Source organism: Capra hircus, chromosome 7 (genome assembly GCF_001704415.2).
Source record: "Capra hircus breed San Clemente chromosome 7, ASM170441v1, whole genome shotgun sequence".
NCBI lineage: Eukaryota > Metazoa > Chordata > Mammalia > Artiodactyla > Bovidae > Capra > Capra hircus.
Genome location: NC_030814.1, coordinates 65,815,708 through 65,836,901, shown reverse-complemented (window position 1 = coordinate 65,836,901; position 21,194 = coordinate 65,815,708). Strand labels below are relative to the sequence as shown.

The following is a 21,194-nucleotide window of genomic DNA, read 5'->3' as shown; positions in this document are numbered from 1 at the left end:
AAGTCTTGGTAAATACTCTGTTTCAGCTTACACAAATCTCCTATGTTATAGTGCATGAAGCAAAGTGATTATTTATTTTACTCATCAGAATAAGTTTGTGTCCTTACTAGTTTTGTTTATTTCATCCTGCTGAAATAATTGGTGCCTTTTATGTGCCCTGGTGGCTCAGACGGTAAAGAGTCTGCCTGCAGTGCGAGAGACCTGTGTTCGATCCCTGGGTCAGGAAGATCCTCTGGAGAAGGAAATGGCAACCCACTCCAGTATTCTTTCCTGGAGAATCCCATGGACGAAGGAGCCTGACAGGCTACAGTCCATTGAGCTGCAAAGAGTTGGACACGACTTCACTTTCACTTTTACCTTAGTGTGTCGAATTGTGTGTGTGTGTTTAAAACTGATACTGTCTATACATACACTTACATTTTTTGGTTTTCTTGGGAACTCTTACACACTGGAAATGCCAGTTGAGAAGAGTAACTGGAGTTGTACAATAATTACAAAACTAGAATACCTGGGTAAAAGTGCTAGAAATGTCCTAAATTTGTTGTTTTTTTCCTCCATTCAGTGACTGTGAAGTCTTTTCAAAAAATCATGCTGCTCCTTTCTCTAAAGTACTCACATTTTATAGAAAGGAACCTTTCACTCTTGAGGCTTATTATAGCTCTCCTCAAGATTTGCCTTATCCAGATCCTGCTATAGGTAAGTAAAGAGTTGGGAATTAAAAAAAATTGTGTACTTGGGAGAATGGGAATAGCGAAACAAGTATAATGTGCTGAAATTTGAGTCTTTTAAATCACATGCACAAAAAGCCTTTCAGAATGGGAATAGCAAAGTGAGTATAATATACTGAAATTTGAGTACTTTAAATCACATGCACAAAAAAACCTTCAGTCTTATTATCAGGTTCAGAACCAGCAGGATGGTCATTATTTAATTGGATCTCCTACTGTGGACTGAAGTTCTTTTTTTTTTTTTTTTTTAAGATTTTTAAAATTAATTTTAATCAGTTAAAAAATGTTTTGGCTGCACCATGTGGCTTATGAGATCTTAGTTCCCTGACCAGGAATCAAACCTGTGCCCTTGGCAGTGAAAGCATGGAGTCCTGACCATTGGACCACCAAGGAGTTCCCTAGGCTGTAGTTCTTGGTTAATGCACATTATTGTTATACTTTGTGCGTAATGTGATATTGGTTACTGAAAGTATTCAGTTCTGACCCTAACGTAGAGCTAGGTGTACACAGAAAAATTATTAGCAGGTTGTGATAATCAGTATCATAGGCTATGGAACCATGTTGTCTTCATTCTTCATTGACTATGAGAAACTTAGTATCTGGAAATAATACCAGTTGAGGAGAGAGAATCTATAGTTAATGATAGTTACAGAACTAGAGTACATGCGTAAAGTATTAGGAACATCCTGAATGGCACTTAGAACCTTAGAAGGTTAACCTACTGTGTTTTCCTCACTTGTAAAACAGAAATAAACATGATAATTAATAGTTTACAGAGTTTTATGAAATTAAATACATGAGCAAAATGCTAGTATAGTAACTGAATCTAGAAACGGCAGTTTCTTAAAAAGTGTCAAAGAATATGGAATCTTTGGGGTTTTCAGTAGATGAAAATGTGACAGACCTGTCCTAGGAATTTACTCTGCAGTAGCATATAAAGGTGAATTGGGATAAGGGACTGGAGGGAAGGACGTGTTTAAAGAGTTAGGAGATACTTGAGTTCTTAATTGGGAGAAGATGATTAAAAGTTTGGTTATATGGGAAAGAAGAAGGAGAAATCTGATGATGTATTAAGATTCTAAGAGTGCCCGCCTTGCTTATTTGAAGTATCATGCTACTGACCTTTCACTGAGAAATGGACATAACCTGGCAGTATGGGCATATATTTGTGTTTGAATTCATCCTCTTAGGTTATGTGTTCTCTTTTGTCTCTCATATGTCCTTAGCTCAGTTCTCAGTCCAGAAAGTCACTCCTCAGTCTGATGGCTCCAGTTCAAAAGTGAAAGTCAAGGTTCGAGTAAATGTCCATGGCATTTTCAGTGTGTCCAGTGCATCTCTAGTGGAAGTGCACAAGTTTGAGGAAAATGAGGAACCGATGGAAACAGATCAGAATGCAAAGGAGGAAGAGGTAATCTAGACAATTTTATACCATTTTAGGCCATTTATAATGGCTCAGAGGTGACACTTGTCTAGAAGTTTTAGCAAATAGGGTGACAGCTGCTGAGAGTAGGTTTGCATGCATACCTCGTCATGTGTGAACTAGAACAAAGTCTTTATACGGAATTTGTATAGAAATGGGACATAGTTGGCTTCCTTCTTGAGACCATGCACTTGTCAATTTGAGTTATTCTTGATTCTTTTGTGATTACTGGAGAATGCTGTGTCTCAGTTGATTATTTCCATAGGTAGCATAGAATTCACACTCATTCGTTGGAGCCATGCACTGGGCCTTGTCCTTATTGTGTGTAAAAATCAAGGCTTTATAAAACTGCGCATGTTCAGGTCTCATCCCCACAGATTTTGTTCAAGTTGGTCTAGGCTACGGCCCAGGTGTTTGTTTTAAAAACCTCCAAGGCTATTATAATATGCTGAAGGCATTGAAAGCTAGTGTGATTCAAGGTCTCTACAAACGTCTTTATTATTGGCAGGCGTTTTTCTTTAATCACTTCTAACAGAATTTTCAAGGTGTCCACTTTCCCTACTGCATACAGTGGTTGTACTTTTGAGGATGAAATGTCTGATTTTAAAAGCTACTATAAGAAGTTTAGACTTTCGAGAGAAATGTGTTCATGAGGAAGCAAGGACAAACTCATGCTCTCTTCAAGTTTTATTGTGTTAGATATTGCCACACTGTGTACTTTGGGCAAGTACACATTGCCACACTGAGTACTGCTATGGCTTTATAATGTAGTTCTGTAACCACTCTTGTTTATATAAGGGCAGGCAAATGTTATCTCCATTGTACAGATGTGGTAACTGAGATCCAGAGAGGAAAACGTTTGTGTTCTAAGTATAACATATATGTCATAGCTGGAATTAGAGTCTGGTTTGTCTGATTGCTGGTAATTAGCAGGAATTTCATATCCTGTGATTTTTGCCAGTGTGTCGTGAAAGTTGCTTTAGTCTTTTGCTAGTATTTCCTAGTTTCAGAATTTGATGTGACCTATTTTTCAGAAGATGCAAGTGGACCAGGAGGAGCCACATGTTGAAGAGCAACAGCAGCAGACACCAGCAGAAAATAGGGTGGAGTCTGAAGAAATGGAGGTATAAATTGTATTTTACAGTGTGATTTGCTGTCTTTTTACATACATGGTTTTGACCTGACATATTACGTCTTGGAAGGGGTTTATATTAGAAATCTTCATTGCTTTGAACAGTCCATTTTTTTTTGGTGTTGAAATAGAATTTATTTAGAATAGTTTTTTGTTTAAAAGTGGCGTTCAGCACATATCCAGGCTGCCTTAACAGCCTTTAGAAATATTAAAATTGTAAACATTAATGAACACTCTGAGTCTTCCTTAAATAATATATGACAAGTTCCAGTCTAGTACTCTTAAAGGCAAAGTTATATCAGTTCTCATAATTTTGACATGTTGTAGTTTTTATAATTTAAGAGATCAATGTAACATTCCCCTAAAGAGCTGTTTATAACACTGTGTACCAGGAAGAGAGAGAATACAGAGGTCTTTCAGTTCTGCCTTGCATAGAGATAAAACTCAATAATAACTCCACAATACTTAAAAGCCTTTCATAAAAAAATGTAACAACTTTCTGCTTTAGTTTGCAAGAAGCCAGAAAACTGATCTCTAAATTTGAAGCTTTACGCCCCTGTGCCTCAAATTCTGAGATGCTCTTTTGATCTACACCAGTTTTACATGAGGCTGATTGTCCCATTTAAGAATGGTCTGAGTATTGTGATTTTAAGATAAATATTCAACTGGAGAATCCCTGGGCAAGGCCTTACCAATCACTATTTTAATACTGAAAACTGAAGCGTTTCAGTTCAGTTCAGTCGCTCAGTCATGTCTGACTCTTTGCGACCCCATGAATCGCAGCACCCCAGGCCTCCCTGTTCAATTTAACACAATATGAATTCGCTTAGGCCTTGAAGCTTTTAAGTTCCTTTCAGACCAAAAGCTCTCAGTGCAGTGGGGTGAGATTGAGAGCTGTGTGGTGGACCTTATTTCCTACCGTGATAAGACTAGATTTCTTCAGATCTTGTGGCTCTGTGCTGTCAGTGTAGTTTCAGTCTTACTACTTCCTGTTGCAGTTTTCCAGCTAATTTATAACGGACCTAACTATTGACAAGTAGCCTAATACAAAAGAAATCGAAAGGAGAAAATTTCAGATCATTTGCTTGAGATTACAGGCCTGTATTATTGTTGAAATGTCTGTCTCAAGCAGTGTGAATCTGTTAGCAGTGAGCCTTGGGGTCCTCAGGAAGTCTGTGGGAAATAAAAGACCTTGTAAACTTGGCTAAGGTTGTACAGTCCCACTCATGAGACTGTGCTGCTATCCCCTCTCTGCCAGTGTATTTGAAGTCTTAAAGCAAGATTTTGTAGTGTGTTTGGCAAGATGGTCTTTTTTTTTTTTTTAATTTTACTTTATTTTACTTTACAATGCAAGATGGTCTTTGAACTTCAGTCTGGATGGCATGTGGGATGAAAGCACTCAGAAGCCCTAGTTTGACTAGCTTAGTGATTGGTTCATGCTGATTTCTGAATGGCTGTTACTAACAGTCATCTTACCCATAACTTACTCTTTACTAGTAGTGAAACATGATTTTTTCAAATTTTGTCAACTCTTCTAAAACTTATCTTTACGTTGAAATACTGTTCTAAATAATAATATATTGAAATGAATGTGTAACATTTTTGGGTCTGTTACAACCTGTTCTTTAACTTTTGAGTTTTCATGTTTAAATTTTGTCATCAGCATTGAAAACAGCTTTTCTTACAAATTATTTATGACATTGCAGGGTATAATCTCACCTTCTAAGGTATTTCTGATTGTGGCGTTTAAAAAAGTTTGGCAGAGCCTTTAGGAGGCTCAAGTCTGGTACCCATTTTCATGTCGGTTAACAAACTTTAATTAATTTAACTTTGCAAATAATTGTAAAAAGAGAAAATAATGGACAGAGGAAATCATGCTCACAGATGCTTTAGTGTTTTGTAGGCCTTTTTGGAGGTGAAGAGCTGTTGTTGCCTAGGTTGAGGGCAGCAGTGGGGAAGGGAAATAACCTATTTTTCTTTGTTCTTGAAGGTGGGGGAGGAGAAGGGAATGAGGTGGGCCTGACCTTTCCCCCTCCCCCAATCAGGCCTTAGAGGTGTGGGAAGTTTCATGGAGTTATTTAGGTTCCTTTCGTGAGGTGGCTTGGGAACTGACACCTTTTATAGTATTGTTTCTAAAGGAAATAAAATATAAACGATAACATAAATTTCAGCTCTGATGTAAGATTTGGACAGGAGGTGGGGAAATGACTTTGAAATCTTGCCTCATGTCATAGAGAAGATTATATTCCAGATTATTTGGAAGTTACAGATGAAGAATTAAAAACAGCTGGAATGGGACTTCCCTGATGGTCCAGTGGTTAAAAATTTATCTGCCAGTGCAGACATGGGTTTGATCCCTGGTTCAGGAGGATTCCATATGCCACAGATCACACAGCTAAGCTTGTGCCCCACAACTACTGAGCTTGCTGCTCTGTAGTAAGAGAACCACCTCAATGAGAAGCCTTGCACCACAGCTAGAGAAAGCCTGTGTGTAGAAGCAATGAGGGCCCAGCCCAGCCAAAAATAAATAAATATTTTTTAAAAAGCTCAAATGAATATTTTTCTAATCTGTGACTCAGCAGGAGCTTTGAAAGCGTGAAAGCAGTGAAAGTAATCACAAAGGGAAAGATGGATGGGTTAAAAAATAAAAGCTTGTGTAGACTAATAATAAAAGATTAGAAAAAATCTAGAAGAGTCAATCACTGGGATAAAAACCCACAAAGATCCTAAGAGCATGGTGAATGGAATATGACTAGGCAATTTGGAGGAGTAAATAAGCCTTATAAAGGTGTAAGAAAAGGTTATTGCCCCAATGAAAATAATAGATCACGGCAAACGAATTCCTTTTTGTGGCCAGGGTACAGCCAAATGGACTCCCTTACTCCTTGTGAGAGTCGAAATAGGTACAGATACTCTGGAAGTCATCTTATTGCTGTATTTCTGAGCCTTAAAAATTTCGTTACCCTCTCCCTATTTATTTCCTATGCACGTTTGTATGTTTAGATAAGAGTGGAAGAAAATTAGAGAATATTTAATTGTAATGTTGATGGTGGGGTGATGGGAGTTTGTTTTTGTGTGTATGTGTGAATATAGGTGTATTGGGGGTTTGTTTCTGTGTGTGTGTGTGTATATATATATATGTGTGTATATAAGTGTATATGTGTGTACAGATCAGTAGTATTAAGTATAATCACACTGTGGTATGGTCAGTCTCCAGAACTTCTTTCATCTGTCCAACCAAAATTACCTGTGAAATAATAATTCCCATTTCCTCTATTCTTTCTCCCCCCATCCTCTAGGAACCACCATTACTTTTTATCTCTATGGATTTGACTATTCATATATTTCTAACTTTCCAGATATTACGAGAACAAACTTAAGTTAGTAAAAAAGCAAAACCAGCCTTTGAAACGTGACCCATTTGGAAGCTGGAGTCTGTATGTGTGTACTTAATGATTTCTCTTATTTTAGACCTCTCAAGCTGGATCAAAAGACAAAAAGATGGACCAACCACCTCAAGCCAAGAAGGCAAAAGTGAAGACCAGTACTGTGGACCTGCCAATTGAGAATCAGCTCTTATGGCAGATAGACAGAGAGATGCTCAACTTATACATTGAAAATGAGGTGGTTATTTTAAGTCTGCTAGAGCAATAAGCTACAACATTAATGTGACCATAGTGTTCGAATGCTGTGTCTAGTGACCTTTATGCATTGTGTGGGGTTTGGGAACAATTGAACGTTTTGGGGTACTGGAGGACAGGTTTAATAGATCTCAAGATATATCATCAAAATTGTTTTATGGTGATACGTCTATTGCTAAAAACTCTCTTATGAAATCTTTTGACATTTCGGGGAGGTATCATGTTTTTGGGTATGTGAGTTTGGTTGTTCACTAGAGATTGGGATGTTTGAGGCCAGGGTCAGGGAAGTCGATCAGTGGGAGAACTCAGAGTAGCTTTAATGTTTTGTTTATTAAGTTTCTTTCCCTGTTACCAGTCAGTATGTAACTCTGCTTATGGTGAGTGATGCATTGTTTGGGACCTTGGGGCACAATTATTCAATTAATTGTTGTCTGTGAGGTTTCTTATGATAGGTACATTGGGTCTTAGAATAGTTTTATAGAACCTTTGGCATCTATACTATATGAATAATTTTTATTTTTCCTGGGTATGTAATACAAGCAGGTTATACCCACCTTATGACAGTGAGCTAATAGTTTCTTTCAGTTCTTGTCCTAGCATTTTCCTTATTTTTACTTTTGAGTTTCAACATCTTGCTATTTCTTCTGTTGCTCTGTTTCCCTAAGCATACCTACGAAACTCTCACTTGATCGTCATAATTGACTGAAGACTAATGCTTCCAGCTCTTTTCTCGGATGATTTTCAGAACTGAGAGGATTTTGGGAAGAAGGCTTCTCTTAACCTTTATTACTATATTGCTTAACAGTTAAGAGGAAATTGTCTCAGTTTTTTGAATGTCTGACTGCTCTTCACAGGGTAAGATGATCATGCAGGATAAACTAGAGAAAGAGAGGAATGATGCTAAAAATGCAGTAGAAGAATATGTGTACGAAATGAGAGACAAGCTGAGTGGTGAATATGAGAAGTTTGTGAGTGAAGATGTAAGTATGTGCCGCAGTGCGTCTGCTCATTTTGTGTCTTCTGGGAGGATCCTTAAATGTACTTACAAGTGATGTTTTGCATCTGTAGGTATACAGTAAAATGATTAAAAATATTTTGGGGGGGCAGTTTTATATACATATATATTTTAATATAGAATTGGTGGAGTGTTTCCTAAAGGTTAGTCTTTGTGCATCACTTTTTTTCGGTGTGTCACTTTTTGATACACTTGCATGCTATTATTTACCTAGTATTTTTCTTTACAAAAAAGCTCACTTTTCTCCTGATGCTGATTTTAACTCACTTATTAGAAAAAGATTTAGGTATAATTGACATACCATTGTAGTTGTTTCAGATGTACAGCATAGTGATTAGATGTTTATATACGTTGTGAAATGATTTCCATCATAAGTCTAAACCTCTATCACTACACATACTTAATTTTTGAACTTTTAAGATTTATTCTCTCAGTAGCTTTCAACACAGTGTTATTTACTATTAACTCACTTATTTTTAAACGTAATTTTTAATTCTGAAATTGTCAAACATATCCAAATGTCTCCTACAGTGGAGAAAACAATGTAATAAACCCCCTTGTACCTATAAAACAAAATAAGATTGTGTCAGTCTTGTTTGCTATATCCCCATCTACCCACTACCTCATGTTTTAAAGGAAATCCAGATGTATCATTGTCTGTGACTGTTTTCTTTATTCTTGAATCAACTAATTTTTGATGGACTTAATTGCATTGTTTCCTTCATCTTTAGGACCGTAACAATTTTACCTTGAAACTAGAAGATACTGAAAATTGGTTGTATGAGGATGGAGAAGACCAGCCAAAGCAAGTTTATGTTGATAAATTGGCTGAATTAAAAGTAAGTGATTCTTGAAAGTGAAATGTTGTACTTTGCATGGAGAATACCTCAAAATTGTAATTCTCATGTTAAATGAAGGCAGGCTGAAAGTGATTGAAAAGCTATACTTTTTATCATTTAGTTTCACTATCTTTTTTTTTTAACTTGATAATAACAAAACAATTTTTCTGAAAATTGAGTTCAGACAAAATATTTTACTGAATTGGAGCTTGAGTGTGTTCTTAATGTCAAGAAATTGAAAGACTAATAAGATGTATTCCTGTCCTCTAACAGGCAGTGGCAATGTAGTTGGAGCAGGGCTGTGTATATACAGCTTCAATTCTCAATAGAGTAGAAGTGACTGGTTTTTTATGTAAAGAAGTGATAGTTACACTTTAGAGTTAAAAGTCCAAAGAATTATTTAAAAAGTTGAGGCCTCTTGTTTGGAAAAAGATGCAAGTACACAAGAACTTTTTCCATTTCTCTGGTTACTTAGTTTCTTGTTACACTGTTCCATTGCTGACTAACCTTTGGAATGAAATTGCTCAAGGACAGTAAGTACATGCAGTTTCCTGTCATTCTGGCAAGAATGTTGAGAGTCTCCAGTGAGCTCCTGCTCATTGAGTTTTTTTATTTACTTTTTTTTTAATGGGACTTGTCTAACACATGGAAGGAGACAGAATAATGGCTTCAGCTATTATCAGCTTATGTCCAGTTTTGTTCCATTTCTGCTCCTTTGCACTTCCAGTTATTTTTAAGCAAGTCTCTTAGGTTATTTTTAACCCCAGAATACATCAATGTGTATTTAAAAGAAAATATAATCTTATGCTGTACCATTATCACATGTATAAAAATTCCTTAACATCACTATTAATATCACCATATGTTCAGTCAGTTTTGAGGTTCCAGTTGTTTCATAAATTAGTTTTTAGCTTCTTTGACTCAGGATCCAAATAGAGCCCATACCTTGTGTTGATGCTTCTCTTAAATCTGTACCCATAGTTCTCCTTCCGTCAGTTTCTCTTCCTTTACTTAGTTGATGAAAAAACTGAATCATCTGTCCTGGAGAATTTATTCCCAGTCTATATTTTACTCCTTTTCACCCCTCTGGTGTTTATCTTATTGGTAAATTTATGGTTAGAGCTGGAGGCTTTGTAAGATACAGATTTAAACATTTTTGGACGTGTACATCATATACAGTGTTGTATATCACTGTCAGGCATCTAATTTTTGGTTGTCTCCCCAATGTATTTTGAGAACTAGGGTTCAGGTGACAAGTTGCAGTGGCTCCACATGGAACAGTATTGATGTATATTCTAATGAAGCCTGAGGGTAATATTTCAACAGTCTGGGGAAAAATATTCAACTTCTTATATATAGAACACAGAGATTAAATGTATTTTAATTCATAATCAGTCTTAGTAGAAAAATACTGCTTTGTTAGTTTAAACTCCCCTGTGAAGAATTTGTATATTCTCTCTTCTAATAAGAATCTAGGTCAGCCTATTAAGATGCGATTCCAGGAATCTGAAGAAAGACCAAAATTATTTGACGAACTAGGGAAACAAATCCAACAGTATATGAAAGTAATCAGCTCTTTCAAAAACAAGGTATCTTTTCTTTTTTTTCCTCTTCCCTACTAATGTTTTGGTAGAGTTCTGACATTTTCATAGCAGTTTTTTCTGTTATTTAATAACATTGTTTTCTTTTCAGATGTTAATGACATGTATATTTTATTTAACCTTATTAAGAACCCTGGGATTTGCTGCTTCTCTTTAGTAAGGAGACTCAGTAATTGAGCAGTATTACTCAGTTTCCTTTTCTTGTTATGAAATGTCTCATTAGTGACTTAACTTGCTCTAGTCTGGTCTTAGAACACATTAGGCAAATAATTTAGTTTGTAGGACTGTTTCAACAATACACTATGGGTGTGTCATTTTCTTGAGTACTATATGATACTCCAAAATATATCATTAAATCTACACAGTACATTTATGAAATAGGTGGTTTAATCCTTACCCAGGTTACTCTTGGGGGAGCTGGGAATTGGCCTGTGGTCTGGGTTGCTCCCAGACTTTGGTCAATAGTTTGGTTAATTCTACTTTTATACTCTAGGTTCTTGATGTATTGTCAGTGTTAGTTCAGTTCAGTTGCTCAGTCGTGTCCAACTCTTTGCGACTCCATGAACTGCAGCACGCCAGACTTCCTTGTCCGTCACCAGCTCCCGGAGCCTACCCAAACTCACGTCCATTGAGTCGGTGATGCCATCTAACCATCTCATCCTCTGTCGTCCCCTTCTCCTCCTGCCCTCAGTCTTTCCCAGCATCAGGGTCTTTTCCAGTGAGTCAGCTCTTTGCATCAGGTGGCCAAAGTATTGGCGTTTCAGCTTCAACGTCAGTCCTTCCAGTGAACACCCAGGACTGATCTCCTTTAGGATGGACTGGTTGGATCTCCTTGCAGTCCAAGGAACTCTCAAGAGTCTTCTCCAACACCACGGTTCAAAAGCATCAATTCTTTGGCACTCAGCTTTCTTTATAGTCCAACTCTCACATCCATACATGACCGCTGGAAAAACCATAGCCTTGACTAGATGGACTTTTGTTGGCAAAGTAATGTCTCTGCTTTTGAATATGCTATCTAGATCGGTCATAACTTTCCTTCCAAGGAGTAAATGTCTTTTTAATTTCATGGCTGCAATCACCATCTGCAGTGATTTTGGAGCGCCACCCCCCCCCCCCCCCCCCCAAGTAAAGTCAACCACTGTTTCTCCATCTATTTCCCATGAAGTGATGGGACCAGATGCCATGATCTTCGTTTTCTGAATGTTGAGCTTTAAGCCAACTTTTTCACTCTCCTCTTTCACTTTCATCAAGAGGCTCTTGATTTCTTCTTCACTTTCTGCCATAAGGGTGGTGTTATTTGCATGTAAGAAACTTAAATATAATAAACTAAGCTTTCTAAAAAGATTAATTTAAAAATTTTACTTCTGAAAGGATTCTTTTAAAAAACTGTATTCATAATTATTTTGTTTCTTAACTTTGATGCCTAAATCTGCAGTCTCATATCTAATGACATGGCCTTTTTTTTTGCATTGTAAAATTATATTTATTTATTTGCAGAATTATAAGATTTTGTATAAAGCATGTGTTTTTTATACTGCTGAAACCTTTTAATTGCCACCATGTGTATTCCTTTTGGCCTTGAAATGTATTTCCTCTGTTTTAAAAATTGAGGTTACTTTCCTTTATTGAATTTTTAGGGAATTGAATGTATAGCTTGTGAGGCTAGATGGGCTTCATTTTGGGAAAGATTGTAACTTTTTGGAAGATGCTGAAGAACTAGGCAGTATTTGAGTAGGGACCGTATCATTCTTTGATGCTTGTCTGGTTGGCTTCTGGTTATAGGAGGACCAGTATGATCATTTGGATGCTGCTGACATGCTGAAAGTGGAAAAAAGCACGAATGAGGCCATGGAGTGGATGAATAACAAGCTGAATCTGCAGAATAAGCAGAGTCTGACCATGGATCCGGTTGTCAAGGCAAAAGAGATTGAAGCTAAAATTAAAGTAATTCATGATTTTAAAGATTAAATAGTTTTTTCTAGTCAGTATTGGTATTATTAATAGAGAATTTCATTACTCCATCTTTGCTTACATCTTGGGGATAGGATAGGAGAGGGTGGACTTGGATTTTAGTAAAATTACAAAAACCACTGTTTTCTCTCCTGTTGTTCTAGGAGCTGACGAGTATCTGCAGCCCTATAATTTCAAAGCCCAAACCCAAAGTGGAACCTCCAAAAGAGGAGCAAAAAAATGCAGAGCAGAATGGACCAGTGGATGGACAAGGAGACAACCCAGGCCCTCAGGCTGCTGAGCAGGGTACAGACACAGCTGTGCCTTTGGATTCAGACAAGAAGCTTCCTGAAATGGACATTGATTGATTCCAACAATTGTTTATATTAAAACAGACTATTATAAAGCTTTAAGTTGTCAACTTTGTTCTAAATATCAACTAGAGCAATTAAATACTGGAGATTTCTTAGTCAGTTTTTAGGGGACTTGAAGGGGAGGGGATATCGGTAATGTATGGAGCATTTTGACTTCTAAATAGTTAGATACATGAGTGAAGTGCATTGTATCTTTTTCATAACGGTACTATTTAGAAGCCCAGTTAGTCTTACTGAGCTTATGCTTCACTCCTTTTGTGTTTCATCATGCTTATACAAAGAGAAGTTTGTTTTAGAAAGTTGAGCTATAGCACAGGCTATACTTAGCTATCAGGCAAACTTTTTGTTATGACATAAATGACAGGAACTCTTAGTTGTGCTTAAAAATTCTGCTGTGGAGGTTGCCACAAAGGCTCCCCGCCTGGTGTGGGGATGGGGGAGGGATCTCCCTTTGTTTCTGAGGGCTAGAGCATGGCACAGATTAACGTAGAACAACAGAGGTGTGCTCTGAGCTTCATGTGTCACTCCGCTCCCCTGGGACTCCCCCCACCATCTTCCCATCTTTTCCAGAAGAGGGGTTCCCATTACAAATGCCATGTGTTGCTCTTGGGAAAATAGACCCTTTCACCTGGAGCAGGTTGTTAACTTAGAATTTTAAACCTGGAGGTTCTTCCTGAGAATGTATATTTCTGAAAGTATGTTCATTAATATCCCAAGCATCAAAGTCTAAATAATTTTCTCTTCAGAAGGTTAGAATTGGGTAGATGTATTGTTGGATATAGGCATGGTAAATTTAACTGAGGGATTGATTCTTGTTAATTATGGTATAAAGATTTGTATCCTGGCCTGCTTGTTCAGGTGAGAGATATTCTGTGTAAATTTGAGGTATAGCGTGAAGTCTTAGGACGAGAATTAAGTTCTTTTTTGGCTCATTCACAGTCACTTATGTGTTAAGCATTAACATCTGTCATGAATCTGCCAATGTGTATGTGTTAAACGGCTGACAGACTGTACAAAAAACTAAGATGCACTGGATTGTACTGGATGAGTCTGAAGTTAGTGTTAAAAAAGCGTGGTGCCTGACTTTAGCAGTGCCTCATTCTTACTCTGCAGTCACTGTCAGGAGCACCAAAGCATTCCCTGTGACAGCGCTTTGGGCTATGTTGATAGGAGTGAGGCGTTTTGGGAACTCTAAGGGAAACTTGTAGTATTAGAGCCCAGAGCGGTCCTTGCCCTAGAAACTGTTACAAGCTTTGTTGGTTACATTTTGGACCTTTGTAATAATTGTTAATCTGTATAACAGGGTGCTTCTCTGTTACTTTTGGCTTATGTTGTTAGAAATGAGTATACCTTGCATATTTACAATGAGTTTCTGTCCATCTCTGCACTAAAAAATTCAGACTGTTATAAGTGCTGTACAGAAACGTCGCTTAGAGGAGGAAGGTGGAAGTGTATTTATGTTGACGTGTAAGCATGCATGGAAGCCTCGCAGCACCAGGACTTGGCCCTGTTCTTAGAACATCCTTTGTCCATTCTCTACCTGTCCAGCTTCAAGAGTTCAGCTGGCCTGCTGTGAGGCCAGGAGCTACTTTGGAGTGCTGGCTGCAGGATTAAGCCAATGCTTATGCAGCTTGACTCAGTCCTTAATGGCCATTTCTCCTAGAAATTTCTTTTGTGTGTGGGGAGGGTGTGGGACTTGGGATGGGGTTGAATTTGAGGTTTAAACTAGAATTAAGATGATGTGGTCTTCTTGCTCTCTGTTTAGACAGGCTTGCAGACCAATTGAATTTACATGGAGACCAGACCAGAGAGTAACAGTTGATGACTTGTGTGCAGACAAGCATTTATCCAGGTTGCATTATCTAAATTGGTTTGTTAAAGCTCCAGGTTACATTCTTACACAAAGAAAAACATTCAGTAAACATGAGACTAGTTTAGGAAAACTTAATAAAAAGAAACCTGTCTTACACTCTTAAGGAATGGTTTTCTTAATTTCATAATTGTGTGTGTGTGTTTCTGTGTTTTCAATAAAAAATTTTCTCTGGAGGTAAGAGTCCTCTTAGCTAAACTCCAAGTTGTTAACTTTTGTCAGTGATCTCCATTCTGAAGAACATTCAAAGTTCAGCACATTGGGTGGTAGGAAGTAGTTCTCTTACCATACTCAACTCTCCCATGCTGAGTCTCAGCCCAGTTCTCTGGTTTAGAAATCCTTACCTTGCTCCTGTAACTGGGCCTTATTTTGAGGGTTTTTACAATAGCAGGAAGTGAGTTATGGCCCCACGGCCAGTGCCAGGACTGATGCCTGCCCCTTCAGATAATAGGACATGGCCCAGAAAGTGCTTTTAACAGTGGCTACCATAATAGTTGGAGTAGTGTGCGCCTGCCTGTGTGTGTGGGTGTGTATATGGGGTGGTGGTGAGTGCTGAAAGGGGGATGAAGCTGTCAGGAGAGACCATAGGTGCACAAAGCATGGGTCCGAGATGTGGAGGGGCACAGGGCCTTCCTGTAGTCCTGCCACTTAATAGTCCCAGTGCTAGGCCTACCGAGAGCCGGTACTCGCCACCTTGAAATGTCTGGAGTGAAGTTGTTTTTCTCTGGGCCTCTGAGAGAAGAGTGGACACCTGGTATTGTGAGTGGGAAGCCTGGGCCCAGCCAGGAAGCTACTGATTATCCAGAGTGTAGCCATTTTATAGGGATGTTGCGAGTTGCGTGGAGAGTATAGCAGACTTGTTTATCTGGGAGAGAGACCAGCATTCTGTGTCACTGGGGAAGAGGGTGTTGGAGGCAGAGCTAGGGCTGGTGTTGAAGGTTTTGCAACGGGGCAGCTTCAGATTAATGTGAAGAACTTCTTTCACAGCTCCCATGGGGTTGGTGAGGATTCACACAGGCTTTAGACCAGTGACAGCATCTTAAGGGGTTTTTGTACAGGAACTGTCAGAGGTGGTAGGGCTTGCTAGGGCTGAAAGACAGTCCTGGTGTGGAGCACTGGGCTTCTAGCCGGAGGGTGACAGTGTTTTAGGGATGCTTGTGATCTGTGCAGAGTGAGTTGGACCTGGGGGAAGTTGGAGGTAGTAGAACTTTTAAAATCCATGTTTTAGGGTTGTGAACCAGAAGAAGGGGTAAATGGTAAGTCTTGGTACTGGAGGGGAAGGGAAGATGGAAAAGTGATTAAGAAACCGTGCTGTTAGAAGCAGGGGGAGTGGCCAGTCTTTACGGGTTAATAACAAGGGCACGCAGGCCAGCCTTCAAGGACCAATTGGCATATTATTGATCTGGCTTTGGTAATACACTTCTGTATACTTGGTTGATTTTAATCATTTTCCTTTAAGTGGCTTTAACAGGTCATTTCTTATGCAAAATTTGTCAGTTATGCACAATTTCTCGTTTGGAAAGAACATGGAATGTGTTTGCATAAAAGTAAAATCTGGCTAAATGTTTCAAAATGAAATGGGTTTTTCTCAAGGTGGGATTGGAGTGGTTTTTTGTTGGGAAATTTTTGCTTGTTTGTGTTTAAGATTTCTGTAATAAGCATTTTGGAGTTTTCTAATGTTAAGTAAACTAGAAGTGTATTTGACTTATTTTTAGACTTTTTGGTTTGCTTTATTTTTGTACTTATCTGATTGCACCAGGTCTTAGTTGTGGCTCATGGGATCTTTGATCTTTGTGGTGGCATGCAGGATCTTTTCAGGTGTAGCAGGCATGTGAACTCTTCGTTGCGGCATGTGGGATGTAGTTCCCTGACCAGGGATCGAATCGGCTTTGGGAGCGTGGAGTCCTAGCCACTGAACCATGAGAGAAGGTCCCTAGAAGTATATGTTAAGAAGAATGGTTCCAAGGTTTCAAAGCTGGAATAAAGGACGTAATAGACAGATGGAGCTCCTGGTCTATAGGAGTCGATGCAGATACTCCTGGGAGTCTGGATAAGATTAGGAAGTTGTAGAACATGGAATTGAGGGATCCTGTAGCTACAGCTGCTGTGGAAGGAAGCTTTGGAGGTCAGGGTGTGTTCCTGCCTTAGGGGAGTAAAGGATGGTTTTTTGGCTGTGTCAGGAAGTGGGGGCTTTGAAGGAAACAAGGAGCTGCCAGGGGGAATGACCATGCCTCAGGCATGTTAGGGAGGAGGGAGTTGGAGAAGGGAGAGGTGGCTGTGGGATTGCTTCAGGAGCATGCAGTGAGGCCTAAGGTGGAGGAGAGCAATTGGTCAGGAAGCTTGGCCTAGTTAAGAGATCAACTTGGGGAGGAAGGAAGTTAGGCAGCATCCTAGGCCCACTGTCCTGTGTGCAAATGGGGAGAATTTCCACCAGTTACCTGGAAACTGGCATTCTTTCCCTGGGTAATGCTCCCTTGCCTCTGGCTGGAGCAGCCCTGGGATATGACCCTCACTGACCTGGTCATCTGAGCTGGATACCGCATTTGGGGCAGGTGTCAATGTAGAAAAGAAGGAGGGGACCTCTTAAGCAGCAGGCTAGAGGCAAAATGGGAAAATTGCTGTGTTGGGGTAGATGCATCAGGAAGATAAAGAAGGGAGTGCATTTCTGGTGGATCAGAGAAGGGAGGACCTCAGGATGTGAGCCAAATACAGAATGCTTTCCAGATCTGTTCAATATACACAACCAACTGCCAGGCTAATCCTGACCTTGTCATTCTGGTTTTGATACAGCGGTAAGGGCAGGGAGGGAGAGTAGGGGAAATATTTACTTCTAACCCAGGATTTGCTGGTTTGAAAAACAACCAACAGAAAAAAAAATATAGACAGCTGTGTTTGGGGCCCTTTTCTATTGGGTCGGTGTTTACATCCTTCAAAGGTGAGGTGAACTTGTAAGATTTGGAGTCCTGGATTACGGAGGATCAAAATTTGTATCACAAGTAAGCAGGCCCTTACACGTACATTGTTTTTTCTATGTGCATTTTAAATTAGATGACTATTCAGTCAAGACTTGGGTAAATGCTTGGGGGAGAGAAAACTGAAAATACTTGGAAAACAGTCTCAGTGTCTCAGCGAAGGATTGTAAATCCCGGTAAAGCATTTCTGAGGATCAGCAGAATTTAGTAGATGTTCCAGAAAAGGATGGCCCAAATGATAGTGTGCCTTTCAGCAATGCTGGTGGACAGGCCTCAAACTCACATGAGACTGCCATGAGGACCAGGAGGGTTGTGTGGGGTAGAACTCAGAAAATTGAGAGCATACATGCAGCCCTAAATGAGGCTGGGTGAGGGGCCTTTCCTCCTTGAGTCTCGTCCTTATCTATATTTTCCAACTGAAGAATGGATCTTGCCTTGTTCACCACTGCCCTGGGCAGCCAGCGTGAAGCACGGAATACTTGAATCCACACGTACAACATTTTCAGTGAATAAAAACGAGAACTATATTTGAAAACATTAAACTCTTACTTTGTGGATGAGGAAAGGGTCAAAGCAGGCAAAGCTCATAGAGCAGGTGGATGGCGGAGCCAGGAATCCCTACTATGGTTTTTCCAGTAGTCATGTACAGATATGAGATTTGGACCATAAAGAATGGCTGAGCACTGAAGAATTGATGCATTCAAACTGTGGGGCTGGAGAAGACTTGAAGGAGGATCAAACCAGTTAATCCTAAAGGAAAACAGTCCTGAATATTTACTAGAAGGATTGATGCTGAAGCTAAAACTCCAATACTTTGGTCATCTGATGGGAAGAGCCAACTCATTGGAAAAGACCCTGACGCTGGGAAAGATTTAGGGCTGGAGGAGAAGGGGGTAGCAGAAGATACAAGGGTTACACAGCATCATTGACTCAATGGACATGGATTTGAACAAACTCTGGGAGATAGTGAAAGGAGTATGTCAAGGTTGTATATTGTCATCCTGCTTACTTAACTTACATGTAGAGTACATCATGAGAAACGCTGGGCTGAATGAAGCACAAGTTGGAATCAAGATTGCCAGGAGAAATATTAACCTCAGATATGCAGATGACACCACACTTATGGCAGAAAGCGAAGAATTCTTGAAAGTGAAAGACGAGAGTAGAAAAGTTGGCTTAAAACTCAATATTCAGAAAACTAAGATCATGGCATCCAGTCCCATCACTTCATGGCAAATAGATGGGGAAACAATGGAAACAGTGACAGACTTTATTTTTTGGGGCTCCAAAATCACTGCAGATGTTGACTGCAGCCATGAAATTAAAAGATGCTTGCTCCTTGGAAGAAAAGCTATGACCAACCTAGATAGCATATTAAAAAGCAGAGGCATTACTTTGCCAACACAGGTCCCTCTAGTCAGAGCTATGTTTTTTCCAGTAGTCATGTGTGGATGTGAGAGTTGGACTATAAAGAAAGCTGCTGCTGCTGCTAAGTTGCTTCAGTCGTGTCCGACTCTGTGCGACCCCATAGATGGCAGCCCACCAGGCTTCACCATCCCTGGGATTCTCCAGGCAAGAACACTGGAGTGGGTTGCCATTTCCTTCTCCAATGCATGAAAGTGAAAAGTGAACATGAAGTCGCTCAGTCTGTCCAACTCTTCACGACCCCATGGACTGCAGCCTACCAGGCTCCTCTGTCCATGGAATTTTCCAGGCAAGAGTACTGGAGTGGGGTGCCATTGCCTTCTCCAAAAGAAAGCTGAGTGCCGAAGAACTGATGCTTTTGAAGAAAGCTGAGTGCCGAAGAATTGATGCTTTTGAACTGTGGTGTTGAAGAAGACTCTTAGAGTCCCTTGGACTGCAAGGAGATCCAACCAGTCCATCCTAAAGGAGATCAGTCCTGAATATTCATTGGAAGGACTGATACTGAAGTTGAAACTCCAATTCTTTGGCCACCCGATGCGAAGGACCAACTCATTGGAAAAGACCCTGATGCTGGGAAAGATTGAAGGCAGGAGCAAAGGGGATGACAGAGGATGAGATGGTTGGATGACATCACTGATGCGATGGACATGAGTATGAGTAGGCTCCGCGAGTTGGTGATGAGCAGGGAAGCCTAGTGTGCTGCAGTCCATGGGGTCGCAAAGAGTCAGACATGACTGAGCAACTGAGCTGACTGAGGGAAGCCTGTCGTGCTGCTGTCCATGGTGTCACAAGGACTTGAACATGACTGAGTGACTGAACAATAACAATCTTCTGGAAAAGTGTGTGCCTGGAATATGGGACTTTTACCTCCCTCAAAACAATAACCCAGCATACTGCTTTATCTGGAGTAGCACTGGCTTCCTGAGAATCCGATCCCCCTCCTCCAGTCAGTTCTGATCTGGTGTGGTGTAAGCGGCAGGGTTGAAGTGGCCACTTGAGGGCGACATCGCTCTTCCTTTGCCTGGTGTCAGACTAAGTAGCCGCTTTGCGCCTTAGGAGTCCTGAAGTTGAGGAGAATGCAGACGTTCAATTCCTCTCCTTTGGGGTAGCTGAGAGCAAAACAAACGTGGTTTAACAGAGGCCTCAGGCTAGAAGGCAGGGAACTTTTATGAACTTTTGCTTGTAAGATGTCCTTATCATTCAAAGTGTGGTATTGCTTGTTATAAAAGAATATTGGACTAACCCCAGATCTTAAGCACCCAGCCCAGTGCTTCTCAGACTAGGTTGGTGCTCTTGCTAAAAGGCAGATACTTATCTGGTAGGGGCTTGGGAGATTACAGTTCTAACAAGGTCCCAGGTGATGCTCACAATGGACCATATTTTGACTTTGAAAAACTTAACCTTTAGAAGCCTTAGTTTCTCCATTGGTGAAGTTGTGGTCACACCAGCTCTGCTCATCACATGAAATGATGGATGTGGAAGACATTCTAGACAAATGAAAAAGATAAAGATCCTGCAAGCTCTAGGCATGTAATTTTCCTTTTTAAGCCCTATTAGCAGCACAAGGAGCAGCTGACCCAGGTATAAGCAGCTTCAGGGCTGTGGAAGAAATTTCTTTTTTGCCCTTATCCTGCCAGTTGGCTGGCATCACCGACTCAATGCACATGAGTTTGAGCAAATTCCAGGAGATGGTGAAGGACAAGGAAGCCTGGTGTGCTGCAGTCCATGGAGTCACAAAGAGTCGAACATGACTGAGCAACTGAACAACAACAATCCTTCCAGTAGCCCAGATTCTGAGGAACATTGTTGATGGGCAGGCTAGGGAGCCTACAGGCACTGACCTCCTAGTGGGTATGGTCACTAGTGCCCCTCTTCCCGCCCCCCGCCCCTCCACCTCCACTGCCAGGCTGGGGAAGGAGTGTTGCTTCCTGCCCCTGGGCTGTACATCTTACCGAGCGCCAGAGGCCTCAACACGCCTTTTGACCTAAGCCTCTCCTGTTGACTTGGTGTGACCCCATTGGTAGCCCCAGAAGAGAGGAGGTTGCTCCTGACCTCTGTAGAGGGTAGGGTCACTAGCTGGGCATAGAGACTCCCAGGAATCAGCATTGTGCCTCTCTGAATCCTGGACTTTGCTGCAGAGGATTATGACCAGCTTCAGAAGGACTGGGGGAAATGGGAGGCTTCAGACACCTAGTTTCGTGTTCTCTCCTTGCCTCGTGGTAGGTAC

General features: G+C 40.3%; 1 protein-coding gene across 1 annotated transcript in view; it reads left to right on the top strand.

Moving 5' to 3' along the window:
* The window catches only part of HSPA4 (heat shock protein family A (Hsp70) member 4), a 49,443-nt gene extending 34,746 nt beyond the window's left edge, over nucleotides 1–14,697 (top strand). The window contains exons 11-19 of the mRNA XM_005682930.3: nucleotides 563–696; nucleotides 1,955–2,136; nucleotides 3,183–3,272; nucleotides 6,752–6,904; nucleotides 7,776–7,901; nucleotides 8,668–8,775; nucleotides 10,245–10,364; nucleotides 12,159–12,320; nucleotides 12,491–14,697. Of these exons, the coding sequence (XP_005682987.2) occupies nucleotides 563–696; nucleotides 1,955–2,136; nucleotides 3,183–3,272; nucleotides 6,752–6,904; nucleotides 7,776–7,901; nucleotides 8,668–8,775; nucleotides 10,245–10,364; nucleotides 12,159–12,320; nucleotides 12,491–12,694 (1,279 nt within the window). The 3' untranslated portion in view covers nucleotides 12,695–14,697. The remainder of the gene's footprint in view (nucleotides 1–562; nucleotides 697–1,954; nucleotides 2,137–3,182; nucleotides 3,273–6,751; nucleotides 6,905–7,775; nucleotides 7,902–8,667; nucleotides 8,776–10,244; nucleotides 10,365–12,158; nucleotides 12,321–12,490) is intronic.